The 19,672-nt window shown below is 39.1% G+C and overlaps 1 protein-coding gene across 5 annotated transcripts in view; it reads right to left on the bottom strand.

Moving 5' to 3' along the window:
- Positions 1-12,348: 12,348 nt before the first annotated feature.
- Positions 12,349-19,672, bottom strand: part of TTC39B (tetratricopeptide repeat domain 39B) — a 146,719-nt gene continuing 139,395 nt past the window's right edge. For all 5 annotated transcript variants that reach the window (XM_044939840.2, XM_006080852.4, XM_025281503.3 and 2 more), the window contains 3 exons: positions 18,385-18,502; positions 15,582-15,698; positions 12,349-12,573 (listed from right to left, as the gene is read on the bottom strand). In XM_044939840.2, coding sequence (XP_044795775.1) covers positions 12,483-12,573; positions 15,582-15,698; positions 18,385-18,502 — 326 coding nt within the window. In that variant the 3' untranslated portion in view covers positions 12,349-12,482. The remainder of the gene's footprint in view (positions 12,574-15,581; positions 15,699-18,384; positions 18,503-19,672) is intronic.

Genomic DNA, 19,672 nt, shown 5'->3' with positions numbered 1-19,672 from the left:
GCTGATGGCGACACAAGACTGTACATTTACTAAATTCAGAATTGTATATTTCAAAGGAATAAACTATATAGCATTTAAATTATAGCTCAATAAAGGTATTTTAAAAAGTCGGTGTGTAATTTACCATAGTGATGAGTATCATTCTAGATGGTGAGGGTTCCAGTGGCCTCTACAATAGTGAACAGGGTTCACTATTGACCTAAAATACACATACAGCATAAGCAAGAAATAAACTACTGTTATTTTAAGCGGCTGAGAATTGGTTAGTTGGTTGGTTGTTACTATGGCATATCCAAGCCCATTCTGATGAATACAGAAATCAATTCCCGAGACAGTATTGACTCACATCAATATTAGTAATATGTTTAGTCAATTAAGTCAAGGGAGGTTGGATATGGAAATGAGAAAAACGTCTTAATATCATTTGGCTGCACTGGGTCTTAGCTGCAGCACACAGGATCTTTAGTTGTGGCATGCACGATCTAGTTTCCCGACTAGGGATCAAACCTGGAACCCCCGCATTAGGAGTGTGGAATCTCAGCCACCGGACCACCTGGGAAGTCCCTGCAAAGAATGTCTTAGAAATACTTTGGTGATGAATCAAATAGATTAAAAGCACACTAAATTTTTGAGAGAATTGCACTGCCAAAGAATTACCTGCACTGAAAGACATGTGACTTTTTGATAGAGTGATTCTTTGGTCCCAACATGGGGCAGGAAAGGGTTGAGAAATTTGCTCGGTTCCTAAGGAGGACAATTTCCCCTGATGGTCACTTCAGATGTGGCCAAAAAATTATGGACAACAATCATCTCTCAGAAGGTGAAGGCAGATGCTCCAGAGAACCATGGATGAGGGCCCTCCTCTCAGCAAATGGGATCAAGGTTAATCAAGAAGCACCTCCATTCCCAAGGTAGGAGCCTCAAAAGACAGAATTTTAGAACTGTGACAGTGTTTGCTTTGTGTTTCCCACACTCTGCTTTTCATTTTCAGAATGGCAGTGTTTATTGCGATGATCCTGCCTCTATTCAACCAGTATATAAATTGTGCGTAGAGGGCAAGTAAGTTTTTAGTTCATGGTCTCCAGATGAGTCAGAGGTGCATCTGGATTTGAAAGAAAGAAACCACAGAGCACGTCATGAATATGCCACAACTGGACGGGCTTATCTCCCTTGGGGCAGAAATGAGTTTATTTTGTGTGCAGGAAGGAGAGTGAACCAAGTATCTACACCACGGTGGTTACTACAACGATTTCTGATATTTCTCCTTCCAAGCACAATATAGACTGCACTTTCCCACCCTGCTGAAGTTAGGTAAAGCTCTGTGATTTGCTTTGAATGTGAAATATGTTCAAAATTCCAGGTAGAGGCATTAGTTTTTATTGAGGTAAAGATAGTACATAACATTATATTAATGTTAAGTGTACAACATAACAATTCAATCTTTGTATACACTACAAAATGATCTCCACCTTAAGTCTAGACACCATCTGTCACCACACAATTGATGCCCTAGAACCACTTCTTATATACCATGCTCCCTTCCCCTCTTACACCAGAAGGCAAAGATTTCAATAGCTCAGGGCCTTGGATGAGGACAATGTGGGCTGGATCCTTCACTGACCTGGAATAGAGAAGGAGCACGAGGGAAAAACAATCCTTTGTTGTGGACATCTCCCTCCCATCGTGTAGCCTGTGAGCCACAAACAGAGGTTCATCTTCTGAAAAGGAAGTGGATGACCAGGTAAGACGGAAAAAAAAAAAAAAAAACAGATTCTAAAGCTATTCTAATTTGAATTCAAATACTTCCTGAGGATTTTCCATATTCCTTCCCCTAGGTTCCACGAGACCCCCTTTATCTGTCTAGATATATTACATCTCAAGTTTTTGTTTTTACCCTAAGTAGCTCAAGTTGATTTCTTTACTTTCAACCCAAAGAGCTGTAACTAACGCATCCCCAAACCCATCAAACTGCTCACACCAAAAACCAAAAGACCGACATGAAAACAAGGACACATTGGGAAAACCATGGTGGATACAGCCTAAATGGGGATGTGGCAGAGACAGGCTAACTGCTTCCCACACACCACTTCCCCTTGTCTGTGAGCCCACAGCTAGATCACATTTCTCTGCCTCTCTTGTCATTAGGTAAGCCAAGCTGACTGAGCTCTAGCCAATGGAATAAGAACATGCAGAAGATGATAGGCACCAAGCCCCTCATACCACCCTCCATACTTCTTCCCCTTTGGCAGCTTGATGCTAAAGAAGAAAGTGACCTTAGCAGCCATGCATAGAAGACGGCAGAGCCACAGGACTGAAAGAGCCTGGGTTACTGAATCATGACAGGAAAAGCCACCCTCTGGCAGGAACACCTGGTTTGTGACAGATTTTAGCTTGCTCTAACTCATCCAGGACTTTCCTGGTGGCTCAGACGGTAAAGCGTCTGCCTACAATGTGGGAGACCCGGGTTCAATCCCTGGGTCGGGAAGATCTCCTGGAGAAGGAAATGGCAATCCACTCCAATATTCTTGCCTGGAAAATCTCATGGACGGAGGAGCCTGGTAGGCTACAGTCCATGGGGTCACAAAAAGTCGGACACGACTGAACAACTTCACTTTCACTCACTAACTCAACCAGAGGAGTAGAAGCAGCCATTTGATGCTGAATTAGCCGTGGTTCTCACCTACCTCCTCCTCTGATCCTCCCTAGAGCTGAATGAGGCAGTGGAATCAACCCCTTTTTACAGAGGTATTAAGCAACGTTCAGAGAAATTCAGTTGTTGAGGAGGAGATCACATGTCACTTTCCTAGATAAGTTCAGTCTCAAATACAGACCTTCTGATTTCCAGAGACCAATTTTTTTCTACTGTGAAACACAAATGCTAAAGATTCCTCCTTAAATTGGACATACTAGCAGTTGACCTAAATCTCTGAACTATGAAACAGATTATAAAAAGATGAATGAGAAGGCAATCCCCCCTTCAAGATAACTGTATCATCCATTTACTACTGCATGCTCAGTGCTCAGCCAAGAACATAGCAAGCACAGTGAAGGGCCTTTACACATGCCCGCAAAGATTTTTTTTTAAAGTCTTGCCAGGATGCTCAACACTTCTAGTCATCAGGGAAATGCAAATCAAAACCAAAAAGAGATACCATGTCACACCTGTCTGAATGACTATCATCAAAATGAACACAAATAAATGTTAGCAAGAATGTGGAGAAAAGCAAACCCTCCTACATTGTTGGTGGGAATGTAAACTGGTGTAGCCACTGTGGAAAACAGTTTGAAGATTCCTCAAAAAAATAAAAATAAAACTACCATATGACCCAGCGACTACACTCCTGGGTATATATCCAAAGAAAATTAAAACACTAATTCAACAAGATACATGCACCTCAATGTTCATTGCAACATTATTTACAACAATCAAGACATGGAAGCAAGTGTCCAAAAACTGACAAATAGATATAGAAGATGTGTACACACACACACACACACACACACACACACACACACACACACACAAGATGGAATACTACTCAGCCATAAAAAATAAATTCTTGCCATTTGTAAACATGGATCGACTTGGAGAGTATTATGCTTGGTGAAATATGTCAGAAAGAGAAAGACAAATACTATATGATATTACTTATATATGGAATTAAAGAATACTACAAACTAGTGAATATAATAGTAAAGAAACAGATTCACAGATACAGAGAACAAACTAATAGTTACCAGTGGGGAAAAGGAAGCGGGCAGGGGCAAGATAGGGATAGGAGATTGAAAGATACAAACTACTATATATAAAATAAACTGCAAGGATATATTATGCAGCACAAGGAATATAGCCAATATTTTATAATAACTATAAATGGAGTATAACCTTTAAAATTCTGAATCACCATGTTGTACACCTGAAACTCATGTAATACTATAAATCAGCTATAAATAAAAACATCTTACCAAGAAACAAACATTCAAGTGTACATCACACATTAAATATCAGCAAAACAGGTGCTGTGTACATCTTTCACATGTAGACCAACCAGAAGACTTTAATTCTATCAAGTGTAATTTATTTAAATAATAATTCAATTGCACATTGTAGGTAAACCAGTAAATCAATATGAAAATAAAAAATTCCAAGAGTATCCAGCAACTTAAACACACATCTAATAATGCAGAGTATTCTATAAATACTAAGGAATGAAAAATAAAACACTGACTTTCAAGATGGGCTGATTTATTTGCACTTAAAAATACGGTTTCTAAGATGATATTTGTTTTCAAAAATGTCTTAATGTTAAATATAGGCTACAGGAACTGATGTCTTCATGTTGAAAATTTATATCTCACATCAGCATGAGCTTATACATCATAGATGATAACATTACACAAAATCAGCAAATGAACACCCATTTTGGAACACAGTTTTGATATTAAAAACATCAGAAGTTCACAGTTTTCTTCTTGACTTATACTGATAAAATGCTTTTATACCTACAAGCCATTTCACTTTCTAAACCAGATCCAATGCCTACTTGATCAGCAGATGGATGCTACTAAACACATTCTTCCTACCTAGAAGTCACATCTTCCATTTCTAAACACATTTTGCTCTGTAAAACTGTGACCACTGGGAATGGGGAAGACAGGATTTAAGTTCAAATGTAATGAGAAGAGAAAAAGTGAGGTAAAATGCTGAAAATATTTACTAATAAAACATTAAATTTTAAAGTACATACAGGTAGGTTTGATGATTCAACAGGAAACCAACAGTGATTTGCAAAAACGCTATGGCCTATAATTAAAATCCCCCTACATGTCAAGGTAACATGAAGGTTTTTTAGGTGACCAGATCTCTAGACAGATTTGTTTGTGCGTTTAAAGTCAAAGCAAAATTTTCCAAGTGAAGTACCTACAAAATAAATTTGCTTTGGAAATAAGCCTCAGTAATAAAATAATACCTCTCACTTATTAAATATATATTTTGCCTTTACATATGATTCAGCAACTTACATCAAAAAATTCAAGAGTTCTATAAACATCTGCAAATAAATATTTTAAAACACTAGTATACAAATGAATCTGCTGGTATTCATTCAGGTGTTCGGATGTTGGCAGTTAGCAAAGGAAGAAAATTTTTAAATAAACTACTTAGCTATAAAATTCTCCCCTAACATAACACGAGAATGCAATACACTGTTGAGAATTAAGTAATTTTTCTGGATAGCACATAACAGTGAAACACATGTGTTCTCCTTCCACAAATCTTAGTTACACAGAACCCAGTGGTACTGTCTTTGGAAGCCATTAAAGTAATAGCCTAAGATTTATAATGTTTACCATAATCTCTCTTTATGTGTAAATTACTTTCTTAAAGCACTAGATAGGAAACATCTGTCCACTATGAAGAAAAAAATCACTTCAAGAAAAAAAGTGAACGAACAAAAATTATTTAAACTTTTTTACTATACCCAAAGTTGCCACCTGGACACTTGGCTCCAATTAAGACAAGAATGAATTAAAATGCATGACTCTAAAGCAGGGAGAGTCTTCCCTTGAAATGAAGAAGACCTTCCAGCACTTCAAAATAATGCAATTCCTTTAAAACTGAAATAAGCAATATTCTTTAACACGTTAATTTTATCTGGTTTCTCTGGTTTTCAGTTCTGTTACACTGAGACTAACTTTTTTTCCCCCTAAATGATGTAACACAAACTAAAAACTTAAAACCAATTTACTAAAAAAAATATTAAGTAGCAGTAAAACAAAAGCTCCCACTGGGATATACCAGCATCCCTTATATTCATCATTTAAATTACGTGTGTCTAAGAACTACTAGATTAACATATAAGGTACATTATATATTAATATGCAACTAGGTTTTACTTAATGAAGGTATTAAAGTACCTTTAGTTTTCCTATGAAATATCTCATCTGTAGGCACTGGTATACTCTCTTTATTAGTGAGGTGAGGTGGCTGCTTTAATTTCTTCCATGCAGAGTCATGTTACAGTATTACCACATTGACACATCTGTAAACGGGACAAGTGAAGGTTGGACTTCCCATGAAGCTAGATCCACATTGTCCTATGGGATAGACCAGGCCAAGAACCTGCTCAGCCTTCTCAATCTACTACATAGCCCCTGTATCATTTCTTTTTGTGGTTACGAAATTATAAACAGACTGGAATGGACTTGAACATCAAGGTCAAACAGCAACCACTCAACACAGAAGTTATTACTCCTCAAGCTAAATTCTGGTGTGTTCTTTTCATTACACTTCAACATTCTAAAGTAACTAAATCTAAGGGATGCTTACAAGACAAAACTACCAACAATGAGGAGCAGAAACAGGGTTTTACAACAAGCAATCTAATAATATAAAGAAAAAACATGTAAATAATTGGTCTAGGGGAAGGGAAAATAGGAGAAAACCCTGTACTCCTTCTGAAAGAACAGTATAAAATAATATTATCTATTTAATATTTGTAAGCTGTTTTTTTTGCCAACAAAGGTCCATCTAGGCAAGGCTATGGTTCTTCCAGTGGTCATGTATGGATGTGAGAGTTGGACTGTGAAGAAAGTTGAGCGCCGAAGAATTGATGCTTTTGAACTGTGGTGTTGGAGAAGACTCTTGAGAGTCCCTTGGACTACATGGAGATCCAACCAGTCCATTCTGAAGGAGATCAGCCCTGGGATTTCTTTGGAAGGAATGATGCTAAAGCTGAAACTCCAGTACTTTGACCACTTCATGCAAAGAGTTGACTCATTGGAAAAGACTCTGATGCTGGGAGGGATTGGGGGCAGGAGGAGAAGGGGACGACAGAGGATGAGATGGCTGGATGGCATCACTGACTCGATGGACGTGAGTCTGAGTGAACTCTGGGAGTTGGTGATGGACAGGGAGGCCTGGCGTGCTGAGATTCATGGGGATGCAGAGTCGGACATGACTGAGGGACTGGACTGAACTGAACTGAAGCTGTTTTCTATCTGCCTATTTATGTATCTGACCAAGAAATGTTTAGTCACTAAGTCATGTCCGACTCTTTGTGACCCCATGGGCTGCAGCCTACCAGGCTCCTCTATCTATGGGATTTCCCAGGCAGGAATACTGGAGTAGGTTGCCATTTCCTTCTCCAGGGGACCTTCCCATTGGCAGGTGGATTCTTTGCCACTGAGTCAGCAAGGAAGCCCCATAGGAAATGTCTAAAGAGCTTTAAAATATGTCAGTTACATGTATGCATATCACTTAGGTATCATACACATATTAAACATAATAAGCAGCAAAAGACAAATACACATCTTTAAATAAACTATTTGCCAAATTATTCTCTAAATGGGTACCTAGTACCTAAAATTTTTAAAGGAGACTATTAGCCTAGCTGAGTCGATATTGAAACACTAATAATATAAGGAGATTGAAGTGGGTCACCCAAATCTTCAGAATAATGTTAATCCTAGAAAATATTTTAATCATATAATCTAACATCTTAAAAGTGAGAGTCTCTTCGTCTACAAACTAAGAGCTTGTGCTGTTACATCCCAAAAAGTAAGGAATGTCTATAAAGTCAGATTAAGCTAATAATTCTAAAAATAAAATCTCTCAGTCTAGTATATAAGGAACTGAGGAAGGGAGAGAATAATAATGTTCAAACAGGCCAATGATCGATGACTATCTGCAGAAGAAATATAATGAAATAAAGGTTTATGGGAACTTAAAATAGAAAAAGCAAACCTCACAGATACATATTTGGACCATGACGGGTGATTTAAGGTGATCACAGCAGGCAGCAGGTATAAGTCAGAACCCCAGGAAGCATGACAGGGGAAGGCATGTATGAATGAATGCTCCCTGACTCTCAGCATCATTCCAACATGTGCCAAGTTCCAAGTGCTCTATGATGGCATGTAGCCAGTGGCTACCATAACTGGACAGAGCAGGACTGAAGGAGAAACAAGAGTGTTGAGAGGTTGGGGAGGTTACATTTTCTGAGATCCATTCCATGCCCTATGAATCACAAACTCTTAGGGCATCAGAATAGTCACTGGAGTCTTCATTAGATTATTTTAACTAAATGTATTTGAATTTATGATTTACAAATATGGATTAAGTAAGAAAAAACAGAAATACAAAAAAAATTAATGAAGAATTAATCAGAATGACAGAAATTTTTTCAGTTGACTATAAAGATCTTTTTGAAATTACTTTTAAAGTTCAAATGAAGAAAAATCTCTATTCAGAAACATCAACAGACTCGGTTTAAAGAATAGATGAGAAGTGAAATCATAATGAATATTAACAGCAGCAGCTATTAGTGCCTACCACAATGTAACTGCCTCTAAAAGAAGCTTCAAAAGAGAAAACGCTTACTTTTCTTTGAAAGGTGGTAACTTTCTTCTTTACACAATCCCACTGATTTGAATCCCACTGAACAAAGACTCACAGTGACCTCAAGGCTCAAACCATAAGCTTCCAGGTCAGGTAGGAATGATCATCACATAACTCTGCTAAACTCACTCCTTTGCAAAAGAGATGGTTATACTCTTGTATTGTTTCAATCATTAATAATCTTTGACACTGATTAATCTGGAATTCACCCACAGCTTCTACGCACTTGTAGGAGAGACAAAGAATCAATGAACCTCCTTTTCCTATATAACTTGAGACCTTCTTATATCCAGAAGAAGCAAAGAAATATTAAAACATATTTTCATATAAGAGCTGATACAGTTGATCTTCCATTGTCAAGCCGAAATCATGCTTTCCTTGCCACCAAAATTACAAAGGCTAATCTATTTAAGTCTTAAGTTTGTGTTTGTTAGTTGCTGAGTCATGTCTGACTCTTTGCAACCCCGTGGACTGTAGCCCACCAGGTTCCTCTGTCCATGGAATTCTCTAGGCAAGGATATTGGAGTGGGTAGCCATTCCCTTCTCCAAGGGATCTGAAGTTTGCTGCTGCTGCTGCTGCTAAGTCGCTTCAGTCGTGTCCGACTCTGTGCAACCCCATAGATGGCAGCTCACCAGGCTCCCCCGTCCCTGGGATTCTCCAGGCAAGGATCTTAAGTTTACATAAAGCCAATCTCTGGCTTTGCATTTAAAAAAAACAAAAAATTTTAAGGCAATTATACCAAGAATTACACAAATTGCACCAACTGTCAGACACATTGGCAGCCCAACCTCCTTACAAATGCCCCTTACAACAGCAGATAAAACATTGTCACTTCAGGACTCATTCTTCACAGAACACCCTGAGTCACAAAATAACTCTATAAATGCAGTATTAGCAGAGGTCACAGGAAACTAGTACTGCCATGGTATCTTGAACATGGCAGGAAACAGATGAATATTTGTAGCATTAATGATACTACAACATTTAAAAATCCATTGGATAGGTTAGCAGATAGGAAATAAAAATACAAATATAATAAGAACAAATAACAAAGGAAAAATCTTAATGGGAGATATGAATTTTTTATATTTGTTCTGGTAATGCTGAGTTAAAACAAAAATAACCTCCATTAACTTAAACCATTTCCATTTTACATCAGAAACAGCATTTTTTTTTACCTTACTTTTGCTTTGACTCATAGCTTCTCACAAAAGCAATGAGATTTTTTTTTTAATTAAAAAAAATTAATGTCACCAAAGCTCTTCTAAGGAATTTGGAAACTTTTTTCCCAAGTAATATTTAAAAAAATTGTTCAACAGATTTTCCACTACTAATTGTAATGGCAGTTAATTTATTTCCTCTTTTGTCTGGTCCTCACGTAAAGTTTTATAATTCATATTAATAGCATGTGAGGAAATCTACCACCTATATTATCTGAAAGGGTGGTACTCTGACTAGAGTTGAATTCATCATTTTCCATTGGAAATACATCCTCCGTATTGGCCAAGAATTAGTACGGTGAAGAAAATAAGATCAAATACCTGCTGGATACAGGCTCTTGGGCGTGCGTGCATGTGTGTGAAGTCATTTCTGTCATGTCCAATTCTTTGTGACCCTACGGACTGTAGCCCGCCAGGCTCCTCTGTCCATGGGATTCTCCAGGCAAGAAATACTGGAGCTGGGTTGCCAAGCCCTCCTCCAGGGATCTTCCCAACCCACAGATCGAATCCACGTCTCTTATGTCTCCTGCATTGGCAGGTGGGTTCTTTACCACTAGCGCCACCTGGGAAGCCCACAGGCTCTTATAATAGGAAATAAACATCAAGGCGCAAATTCACAATGTGAGCTCATGTCAGTGCTAAACACTGAATAAATCCAAATTTGTTTGAATCTCCACGCTTCTTTCATTTTACATCAGAGACCACAGACTCAGCCAATCCTTTAGTTTTGATACTGTAATCTGTACATAAAAATCATAACTATTACAACTCATATTGACAAAGCCTTTCAATTTACCAAAAAAGCCATCACGCACGTTATTCCATTGAGCCCTCACAAACACCAAGCTCTGTGTTGCTATCTCCACTGGGGAAACTGAGTCCTAGAAAGGGTTGATGCCTTGTTCCATGTTGAGGAACTATTAACTAACAGAGCAGGGCTCCTGACTGCCAGTCAGGGGCTGTTTTTGTTCAACTGCAGAGGCTTCCAGGACAAGGTATTCTTCATCACAAAAATAAGGCAAAATCCTGACTCATCGATTCATAAATCGTTTTTTGTCGCTCTGTATGCAATCTTGTCCTGAGCCGCTGCATATACACATTGGAGAGCTGGGGTGGGGGTGCAGGGCTGGAGGCAGTGGTGATTGTAAAATAAAACGCACACCACGTGGGAATGGTTTGGATTAAACATTTTAACATTGGTTGCTGAAAATAAATACCTAAGACACTGACCTACAATTATAAAACTGAAAGAGACCATGGAAGTCATCTGTTCTTTTTCCGTTTCACAGATGAGGAAAATACAGTGACGGAGAGAGCCCGGAACTCCCTAGCGGTCACCCTGGTAACCGCTGGTACAGTGACGGGGAGAGCCCGAGACTCCCTAGCGGTCACCCTGGTAACCGCTGGTACAGTGACGGGGAGAGCCCGAGACTCCCTAGCAGTCACCCTGGTAACCGCTGGTACAGTGACGGGGAGAGCCCGAGACTCCCTAGCAGTCACCCTGGTAACCGCTGGTACAGTGACGGGGAGAGCCCGAGACTCCCTAGCGGTCACCCTGGTAACCGCTGGTACAGTGACGGGGAGAGCCCGAGACTCCCTAGCGGTCACCCTGGTAACCGCTGGTACAGTGACGGGGAGAGCCCGAGACTCCCTAGCGGTCACCCTGGTAACTGCTGGTACAGTGACGGGGAGAGCCCGAGACTCCCTAGCGGTCACCCTGGTAACTGCTGGTACAGTGACGGGGAGAGCCCGAGACTCCCTAGCGGTCACCCTGGTAACTGCTGGTACAGTGACGGGGAGAGCCCGAGACTCCCTAGCGGTCACCCTGGTAACCGCTGGTACAGTGACGGGGAGAGCCCGAGACTCCCTAGCGGTCACCCTGGTAACTGCTGGCAGCAGAACCAGCACCATGCAGTCAGGCTCCCTCCCGCGCTACGCCCTGATTGCGTCTGCAAATTAAAGGACTAAGCACAGTCCAGATACTTACAAGGAAACATCACAGTGCTGGAAAGATTAGAAAACTAGACCTTAGACACCAACAGTATGAGTGTAAAAATTCTTGGTATCCTTTAAAGCAGCAGGAACTTTATAAGAAAAATAATCAATGTATATTTTTTAGCTCTCATGGATAAGGTTGAGAACAATCCAAAATATAAATTTCCCCTTTAGATACATGGAGTTTTCTGAGTTTTGTTATAATAATGATAGACTTAAGTACATTCAAAAACAGGACAGTCTCTCAAAAATGCCACCACCTTTAACTTACATGAAGAATAAAAAATAATAACATTTCATCTTTTCTAGATACAGGTCTTTCAACCAATTACGTACGTTACCTGTCCTGTTCACATCCATTGTCTTTTTCAGGAGTTTTCTGAAAATGATTAAGCTATTTCTGAATGTAGGTTTTTCTTATTTTCTTTCTGAAACTTAAATTCTAGGCAACAAACTATCTCTGAAGTTTAACTGCCCAACAAATCTAAATATGGCTCAGGTTATAAGCCATTTACTACCTACATGATATTCATTTCCACATTTAAAAAAATAAATAATCTATTTAGACTTTATTGTACCTGTGAGTCCTTTAAAAGACTTCTTCACTCTCCAATTCAAATTAATTTGAAATTCCTTTTGAAGATGCAAAATATAAGAGTTTTCAAAATATTACTGACCATCATTCCATAGAGGAAAAAAAAACACTTAAGTAGACCAAGAATAAACCACACAAATTATAGAAAATATTGACAGTAAAATTAGTTTTTTGTCTCTCATTCACAAGATCATTTTTCCACTTTAATACAAGGCCTAATCTATAGTAGACGCCGGTAGGAATTGAGAGAAAAGTCCATCCTTCATGTTCTGATCAATCTGAAGACGATTTTTTCCAGAGGTGAAGAGCTGCCTGAATTCTGAAGTGTAGTCTGGACTCCAGCGAGTAATCTTTGTAGTTATTTCTAAAGACAGAAAACAATAACATTTTAATGTCAAAATTCCTTTATAAACCAGGGTACCACCACCCTCCTCCCCTTCCTCTCACCTTCATTCTTTATTTACTCTCAAACATCACTATGCATAACAGTGGATTTTGTTAAAATGCAGATTCTGTTCCTGGGTGGAGGGGGGATGACAATATTCTGTATTTCTAGAAGTTTCCAGGTGGTGGTCTAAAAATTCTACTTTGAATAGCAAGGTTTGTACTTCTCCCAAACAGCAAGAAGGCTATGCTGAGGACTTAAAAAAATTCGTGACCTATTTTTAAATAGCTGACCTCCTTTTCTAAACTGGAAATTTTAGGCAACCTCATGCAAACAAGGTGAATAGGATCATTCACCCCTCAAAAAAAAATTTAACTTAAACACACACACACACACTCATGTAACAACAGTGACAACAAAATTACTCCAATTCTCACAGGCAAATGTCAATGGTTTAGTCAATAATTATTATGTGACAATGTCAGGAGGGGAATTAGAAATTCACAGATTACTTTAAAACCTCACTTATATCATCCACACTGACTTTTTTTTGCTAGAATTGTTCAGACTCAGAAAAATGGAGTGGCTTGGATCTTGGGCTCTACTCTCACACACACCACCTTGGCCTATGGGAGAGTTATATCTTTCTCTGCAGTGGCACTCACTTCTTTCTACAGCCCTCTATGTTATACAGGTCTAAGGGTTACTTACTGGTAACCTTGCTAAGGGTTATTATTCATAAGCTAAACCAACATCTTACTAGAATTTCAAAGGATGTAATTGAGTATTTCCCTAATTAACCTCGGCAGCTTTGCAAAGCTCCTACTGTACAAGGAGAACTGCAGATAATCAACAGTCTTGAAATGATTGGGAAGTTTGTCTATGTTGACATCACTAGCATTGTCTTGAGTTAGTGTTGACTTTTTGATCACTGCTGGTCTTTCTCTTTCTCAGGGAATTACTGGTCTTTTCTTTTCATTGCTATATATTTGCTTATGTATTACTTGAAAGTGAAAGCTGCTCAGTCTTGTCCAACTCTCTGCAACCCCATGGACTGTAGCCTACCAGGCTCCTCTGTCCATGGAATTCTCTAGGCCAGAATACTGGAGTGGGTAGCCATTTCCTTCTCCAGGAGATCTTCTGAACCCAGGTATCAAACCCCAGACTCCCGCATTGCAGGCGGATTCTTTGCCGTTTGATAACACTAAATATGTCCACATGATAAAATACTTGGAAACAGTACTTTTAGTCCCAAATTTTCTAATGGCTAGATTTGAAGATACATGAATGTTAGCTGAAATGGCAGTCATACTCACTCTCAAGAAACTAACTTTAAAAGTGACTTTCTCATATCTCTAGGTTAATAAAATAAAAAAGTGGAATGGCTGACTCCACTTTCTCACTTCACTTGTCCAAATTGCTGATGATCTTCATGCTGCCAAATTCAGCAGCCACTTCTCTGGTCTCACCTTGCTTGACCTCTTGGCAACCATCTTCACAACCTCCCACTCTTCTTTTGAAACATTTTGTTCACTTGGCTCTAGAGGATGTCATCCTAACTCATGGCCACTTCTTAATCTTACTATTTAATCTCTAAAATAACTGCATAGCTCAAGGCTCTGTGCTGGATATCCTTCTCTAGCTATAAAACTTTCCCCAAATAACCCCACCACAGCTTTAAATATCACTGTCTCTGTCCTGGTGACATTCAAGTATCTACAACTGGCCTTGACCTTTACACTAAACTACATGCTCATATAAATGACTGTAAATTCACCATCTCCATATGAATACCTATAGGCACCTCAAAATAACAGAGCCCAAACAGAAATATGTTTTTTTTTTCCTCTCTTCAACCCTGCTCCTCTAAGCATTCCCCATTTCAGTAAAGCATCGTTATCAACCTAGTATCTTGACACCCTCCCCCTCCTATCCCCAGCCAGGAATGCTCCTCATCCAGCCTTCTGGTGACAGATCTTCTCAGGACTGGCTTTAATTATGCTAATCTCAGCTACATAGCACCTCCTCAAGGAAACCTTTCAGAATTAACAGTCTAAAGTAATACCCAGGTACCTTGTATCATATCATAAATCTCAATGAAGCATAAATCATTGCTATTTTTCTTATCTGTGTATTTACCAATACCCCACAATTTAGAAAGCAGAAACATTGCCTGTTGATGCACAGTTGTTTGTCTAGAACCTTCTCTAGTGTCTGGCACATAATAGGTACTCAGTGAATACTTGCTAAATTTAAGGAAATGAACAAACCAATGAGTTATTAAGCTAGTTATGGCCTAGAGCTATCACGGCATTCTTTCTCCACTGCAAGTAGTGTTCAAAGCAAGCAGACCACAGGGTTTGTGTCCCCAGTAAATGAACCATGATCACAGGAACTCTGAGCACCACTGTCCACCAGGATTGATAAAGTGCTATGAAATTGCCACAATAGCCAGAAAGAAGAAAGAGTCAGGAAGATTCAAAGGGCTTCTTCAAATGAGAGGCTTTTTAATGAAATGAGAGAGATGGTGGAATATACCAAAGGTCAGCAAACTATAACCAAAATCATGGCCAACTCTGGGCACACCCATTTATTTACATATGGTCTTCTATGGCCACTTTCAATACTATTGAGTACTTACAATGGAGACCCTCTACTGCAAAGCCAAAAGTGTTAACTGGCCCTTTACAGAAAAAGTTTTCTGACCCCTGATACAGAAGAGAATAGGTTAGAAATCTGTCCTGTAGGTACCCCCAAATCACAACATTTGTAAACAGTCATAGGGTCAGGCATTAAGAAGCTTGAAAATTGCACAATTCTAACAAAAGCCACAAGTGGAAATTAAGCATAAATTAGCAAAGGCAATATAATGAATAATTTTTCATTAATACGTTCATTTTTAAGTGTATCAAGTTATTGCTGTTGTAAAAACAGTATTGATATTCCTGATTCCATAGCAATCAAGGAAAGCTGCCGTTACCACTTACCTTGCAGTTTCTAGGACCTTTATGGCCTTGTCAATTTCTCCTTGGTTTTTATACAAAAATGCCAATTCAAACAGAGTAAATGGCACTAGGTAGTGGTCATACTTCAGTAGCTTTTCGCTAAAAGAGTGAATGAAAAGTAATTAAATATAAACAGAAGAAAGAACATATCATTCTTTTTCAACATATATATTTTTCCCCATTCTTATGAAAATAGGTACAGCACTAAGTCTATTACTAGAGAAAAGCTGTCATTATACAGTTAAAGAATATAATAAACCATGGCAATAAACAGTATGCTTTTAATATATTACTTTTTTTTTTTTTTTTTGTCTCACTCTATGGCATACAGGATCTTAGTTCCCCAATCAGGGAAAATTTAACTCATGCCCCTTGCAGTGGAAGCACAAAGTCCTAACCACTGGCACACCAGGGATTTCCTCTACCACTCTTATTTTATTCCTTAGTCTAAACCCAGCGCTGAACATTGTTTCCTGCCTTTTCACATAGACATTATCCTAGAAGGACAAGATCATGAACATGTTCAGAAATGACGCCATTTAGAAAATGACTCCACTTGTTTTTCACTAAGGTTTAACTCTCTTTACACTGTTTGTCTTATAATGCTTCAAAATGTCAAGAAAGAAGGGGCCGACACTTCCGTTTACAGCAGTATTATGAAAATTATCTGACTTCCTAATATCTAGAAGCGCTGAAACAAATAAGAGCAACACCCTTTTAAAAGGAGAGCTCAGCTCACAAGAACATAAGGAAGACTCTCAAACCGAAAACAAAACCAGAACTCCAATTGTGTCGATGACGCCAAAGCACTCCTGGGTCTGTCTCAGCCAAGGCTTTGTGTCTCTGTCCACACAGGAGGTGAGACCTTGGGCCCACATAATACATAGAGCAGGGGCTGAGACCACTACGTAAAGCTGGGGCCCAGCTCCATTAGAGAAAGGGCAGATGACCCACTCGTGAAAGGGTAGAGAACCCACTCGTGGCACAGGAGGAAGCCAAGGGCAGTTGGCTCTGTGGCCTACACTCTGTGCTCAGTTGCTTCAGTCGTGTCTGACTCTGCGACCCTATGGACTATAGACCATCAGGCTCCTCCACTCGTGGGATTCTCCAGGCAAGAGTACTGGAGTGGGTTGCCATGCCGTCCCCCAGGGGATCTTTCTGACCCAGGGATCAAACCCGCGTGTCTTATGTCTTCGGCATTGGCAGGTGGGTTCTTTTTTTTTTTTTTTTAAATTTTATTTTATTTTTAAACTTTACAATATTGTATTAGTTTTGCAGGTGGGTTCCTAACCGCTAGCGCCATCTGGGAAGACTAACCTATTCTCTAGGTAGGAAGAAAAAAGCAAATCCCTTAAGAAATTAATAATCAATGGACATGTCCTCACCTAAATTTGCAATTCAAATTTATGTGGCCCAAATGATTCAAGAACCTCTAAGCAACAAAATTAACATGAAAGTAGCCCAAGGTGAGAAAAGCCTTTGGGGCATCTGGCAGAAATAAAAGCACAGAGCTTAGAAAGAGACTCTTTCTCAAGTCCTAGCCTCACTGGAGTCTCAAGATAAAACTCATTCAAGTTGAATTCACAGTCCAAAACTATAGAACATACCAGCAAACTATCCACTATGAGATTCAAAAGACACAACAAATAGCCCAAATAAGTCATCCTTTTGATCCTAATAAAAATGTCAATAAAAGGGAGCTCAATGGATACTTCTTTAACATATTTACTAAAGACAGCATGTTATTAATTTGAGAAATAGACATTAAGTCTTTCCTCTTCTTATAAGGACAGCAGTCCTCCTACATTCTCAGAAAATATGGTCGGAAGAGGAGGATCAGTAGTTATAGATGGGAAAGCACATGATATCGAACAGAAGACGTCAAGCAGAAGTCTGTGGCTGTGACTTATTTGGTATACAGAATGGTTTCCAAAAAATTGAGCCAAGCTTTAAAAGTCAGAAGATGTTACATAAAATTCAGATTCCAGGCTTTCAATGATAAATTGTAGGGATTATTACTAGTGGGCCCACACTGTCAAGAATAATAATCCATTTGAGTTCAGGAGTGGCGGTACTCTTTAGAGAGACCACACAATCTCCATGATCTGCAGTGCCTTCTAATCCACATTCCCACCATCACTCAGAAAGGTTACTTGTCTGGCCCCTGTAGATAACTGCATCTGTGACTCCAGATGCAGAGAAGAGGGCCAGGCAACAGAACCTTGACTCAACTCTCTAATTAGCAAAGGAGCAGGACATCATCATCAGTGCTACTGAGGGGATAACACTCATTCATCCCAGAAAAATGCCCCTGCCAAAAGGGAAGCTGTTATAGCATTTATCACAGTTGTTCTTTCCTGCCAAATTATCATTACAATGATGGTTAGTCTGTTTATTCAACTCTGAAACCCTAGGATTCAGGATCACAGTTTCTGGCACATAGTGGGTACTCAAATATTGGTAGAATAAATGAATGACAGACAAATGCACAAATCAAAAAATATCAGATGTTCAGTACGTTACTGCCAGAATTTAGACAGACACCTGTCAGCTTGGCTGTAAATTTAGCTTTCGTGCATCACGTCTAAACACCACGTGGAAAAGCATAAAGCCATGTTCACTTAGATTATCATTTCTTTCTCCAAGAATAAAGAAAACATTACTGGATTCTCTGACAACACCAAGTAAAAAAAGGTTAGCAGCAGAGACAAAAGCATCACTTTCTCACAGCGATTCCCCAGAAACCGCGATTTGCACTCAAGCTGGTTTCATCGTCTGCTTTTACCTTTGGACAATATGATTGAAGCACAGTTCTGCTTGCAAGGGCCTCTGTAAGTTCTTCAGGCAGCATCCTTTGAGCAGTTTCACTAGACAGTCATCATCGACAGAGTAGTCGCTGGAGTCTTAAAGCAAAACACATACAGTTAACTCACAAAAACAAAAAATAGCCCACTTAAAAGGCAGCACTAACGGCTGTTAGCTTTTAGAGGGATCATTTAAAATTTTAAAAATATATATGTTTAGCATTTTTATGCCTCACGAAATTCAATGAAAATACTTCAAATGAAAAGAATATCAAGTTTAATACTTCAACACACCATTTGATTAAGGGGTTCACTCTAGCCTTTTTTCACTTTATCACTCTCGCCATTCAAAAAGTTTTTTTTAGGTGCTCGCCTCTGAGTTAAGTGACCTTAGGTAAAATAATGGTAAGCTTGAACTGTAAATAAAGTAAGAGCTTTATTAATTTAGTGAAAGGTAAAGCAGTGAGGAGCAAGCAGGCGGCCTCTTCCTGTGGCTCCGGCCCCTAACTGGGCTGGCTTCGTGTGGAAGAGGGTAACGCTTTCATGTGGAGAAGCAGATGGCCTTCTCCCCATTAAAAATGCTGGAAGGAGAACACCCTCCCTAGATCATTATGTTTACAGCTTACCAGTTCTCCCAGGTTAGGTGCTTTGGGGGACGAAATTATGTCATAAAATTAGACAAAATGGTTCTGAAATACAGGTAAAGCACCTAAAATCCCCACAAACTTCTAACTGCATGAGGCTAACATAGAGGATCTTCTTTCAGGACATTTTTCCTTTTGAAAGTGACTCTACCTTCTCTAGCCCAAGGCTAATACATATTAACAGAAGGAATCATATCGTGTGTGACATCTATCTGACGAAGGTGGCCATTTCACATGTATACCACTTTTGAATTTGGGTTTTTCTTTTTTGCAAGTTAAGTAGAAATAAGAAATCATTCCAAGACAGACTGATTATTTATACATTTCAGGCTGTGACAACACAGGTGGGAAGGGACAAAAAAGCAAAATGACGAGGCTTTGAGAGTCCTTCATACTGAAATACTCTTGCTTTCAGTACAAATATCAGAAATCACCATTAATGCATGCTGGTGTTTTAATCAGTAAACAGCTTGTCTATGGGAGGTTAAGGATGCTACTTAACCATGTCAAAGAAGGTTGCTTTATTTCTAGGTGCTGAAGATAGCTGATAATCACCTCTCACTTCTAAGATCTGACAAGTTATTCACTATGAAAATCACAAATATCAATACCACATTACCTTCCC

Source organism: Bubalus bubalis, chromosome 3 (genome assembly GCF_019923935.1).
Source record: "Bubalus bubalis isolate 160015118507 breed Murrah chromosome 3, NDDB_SH_1, whole genome shotgun sequence".
Lineage (NCBI taxonomy): Eukaryota > Metazoa > Chordata > Mammalia > Artiodactyla > Bovidae > Bubalus > Bubalus bubalis.
The sequence above is the reverse complement of the archived record's forward strand: the minus strand, read 5'-3'. Positions and strand labels throughout refer to the sequence as shown.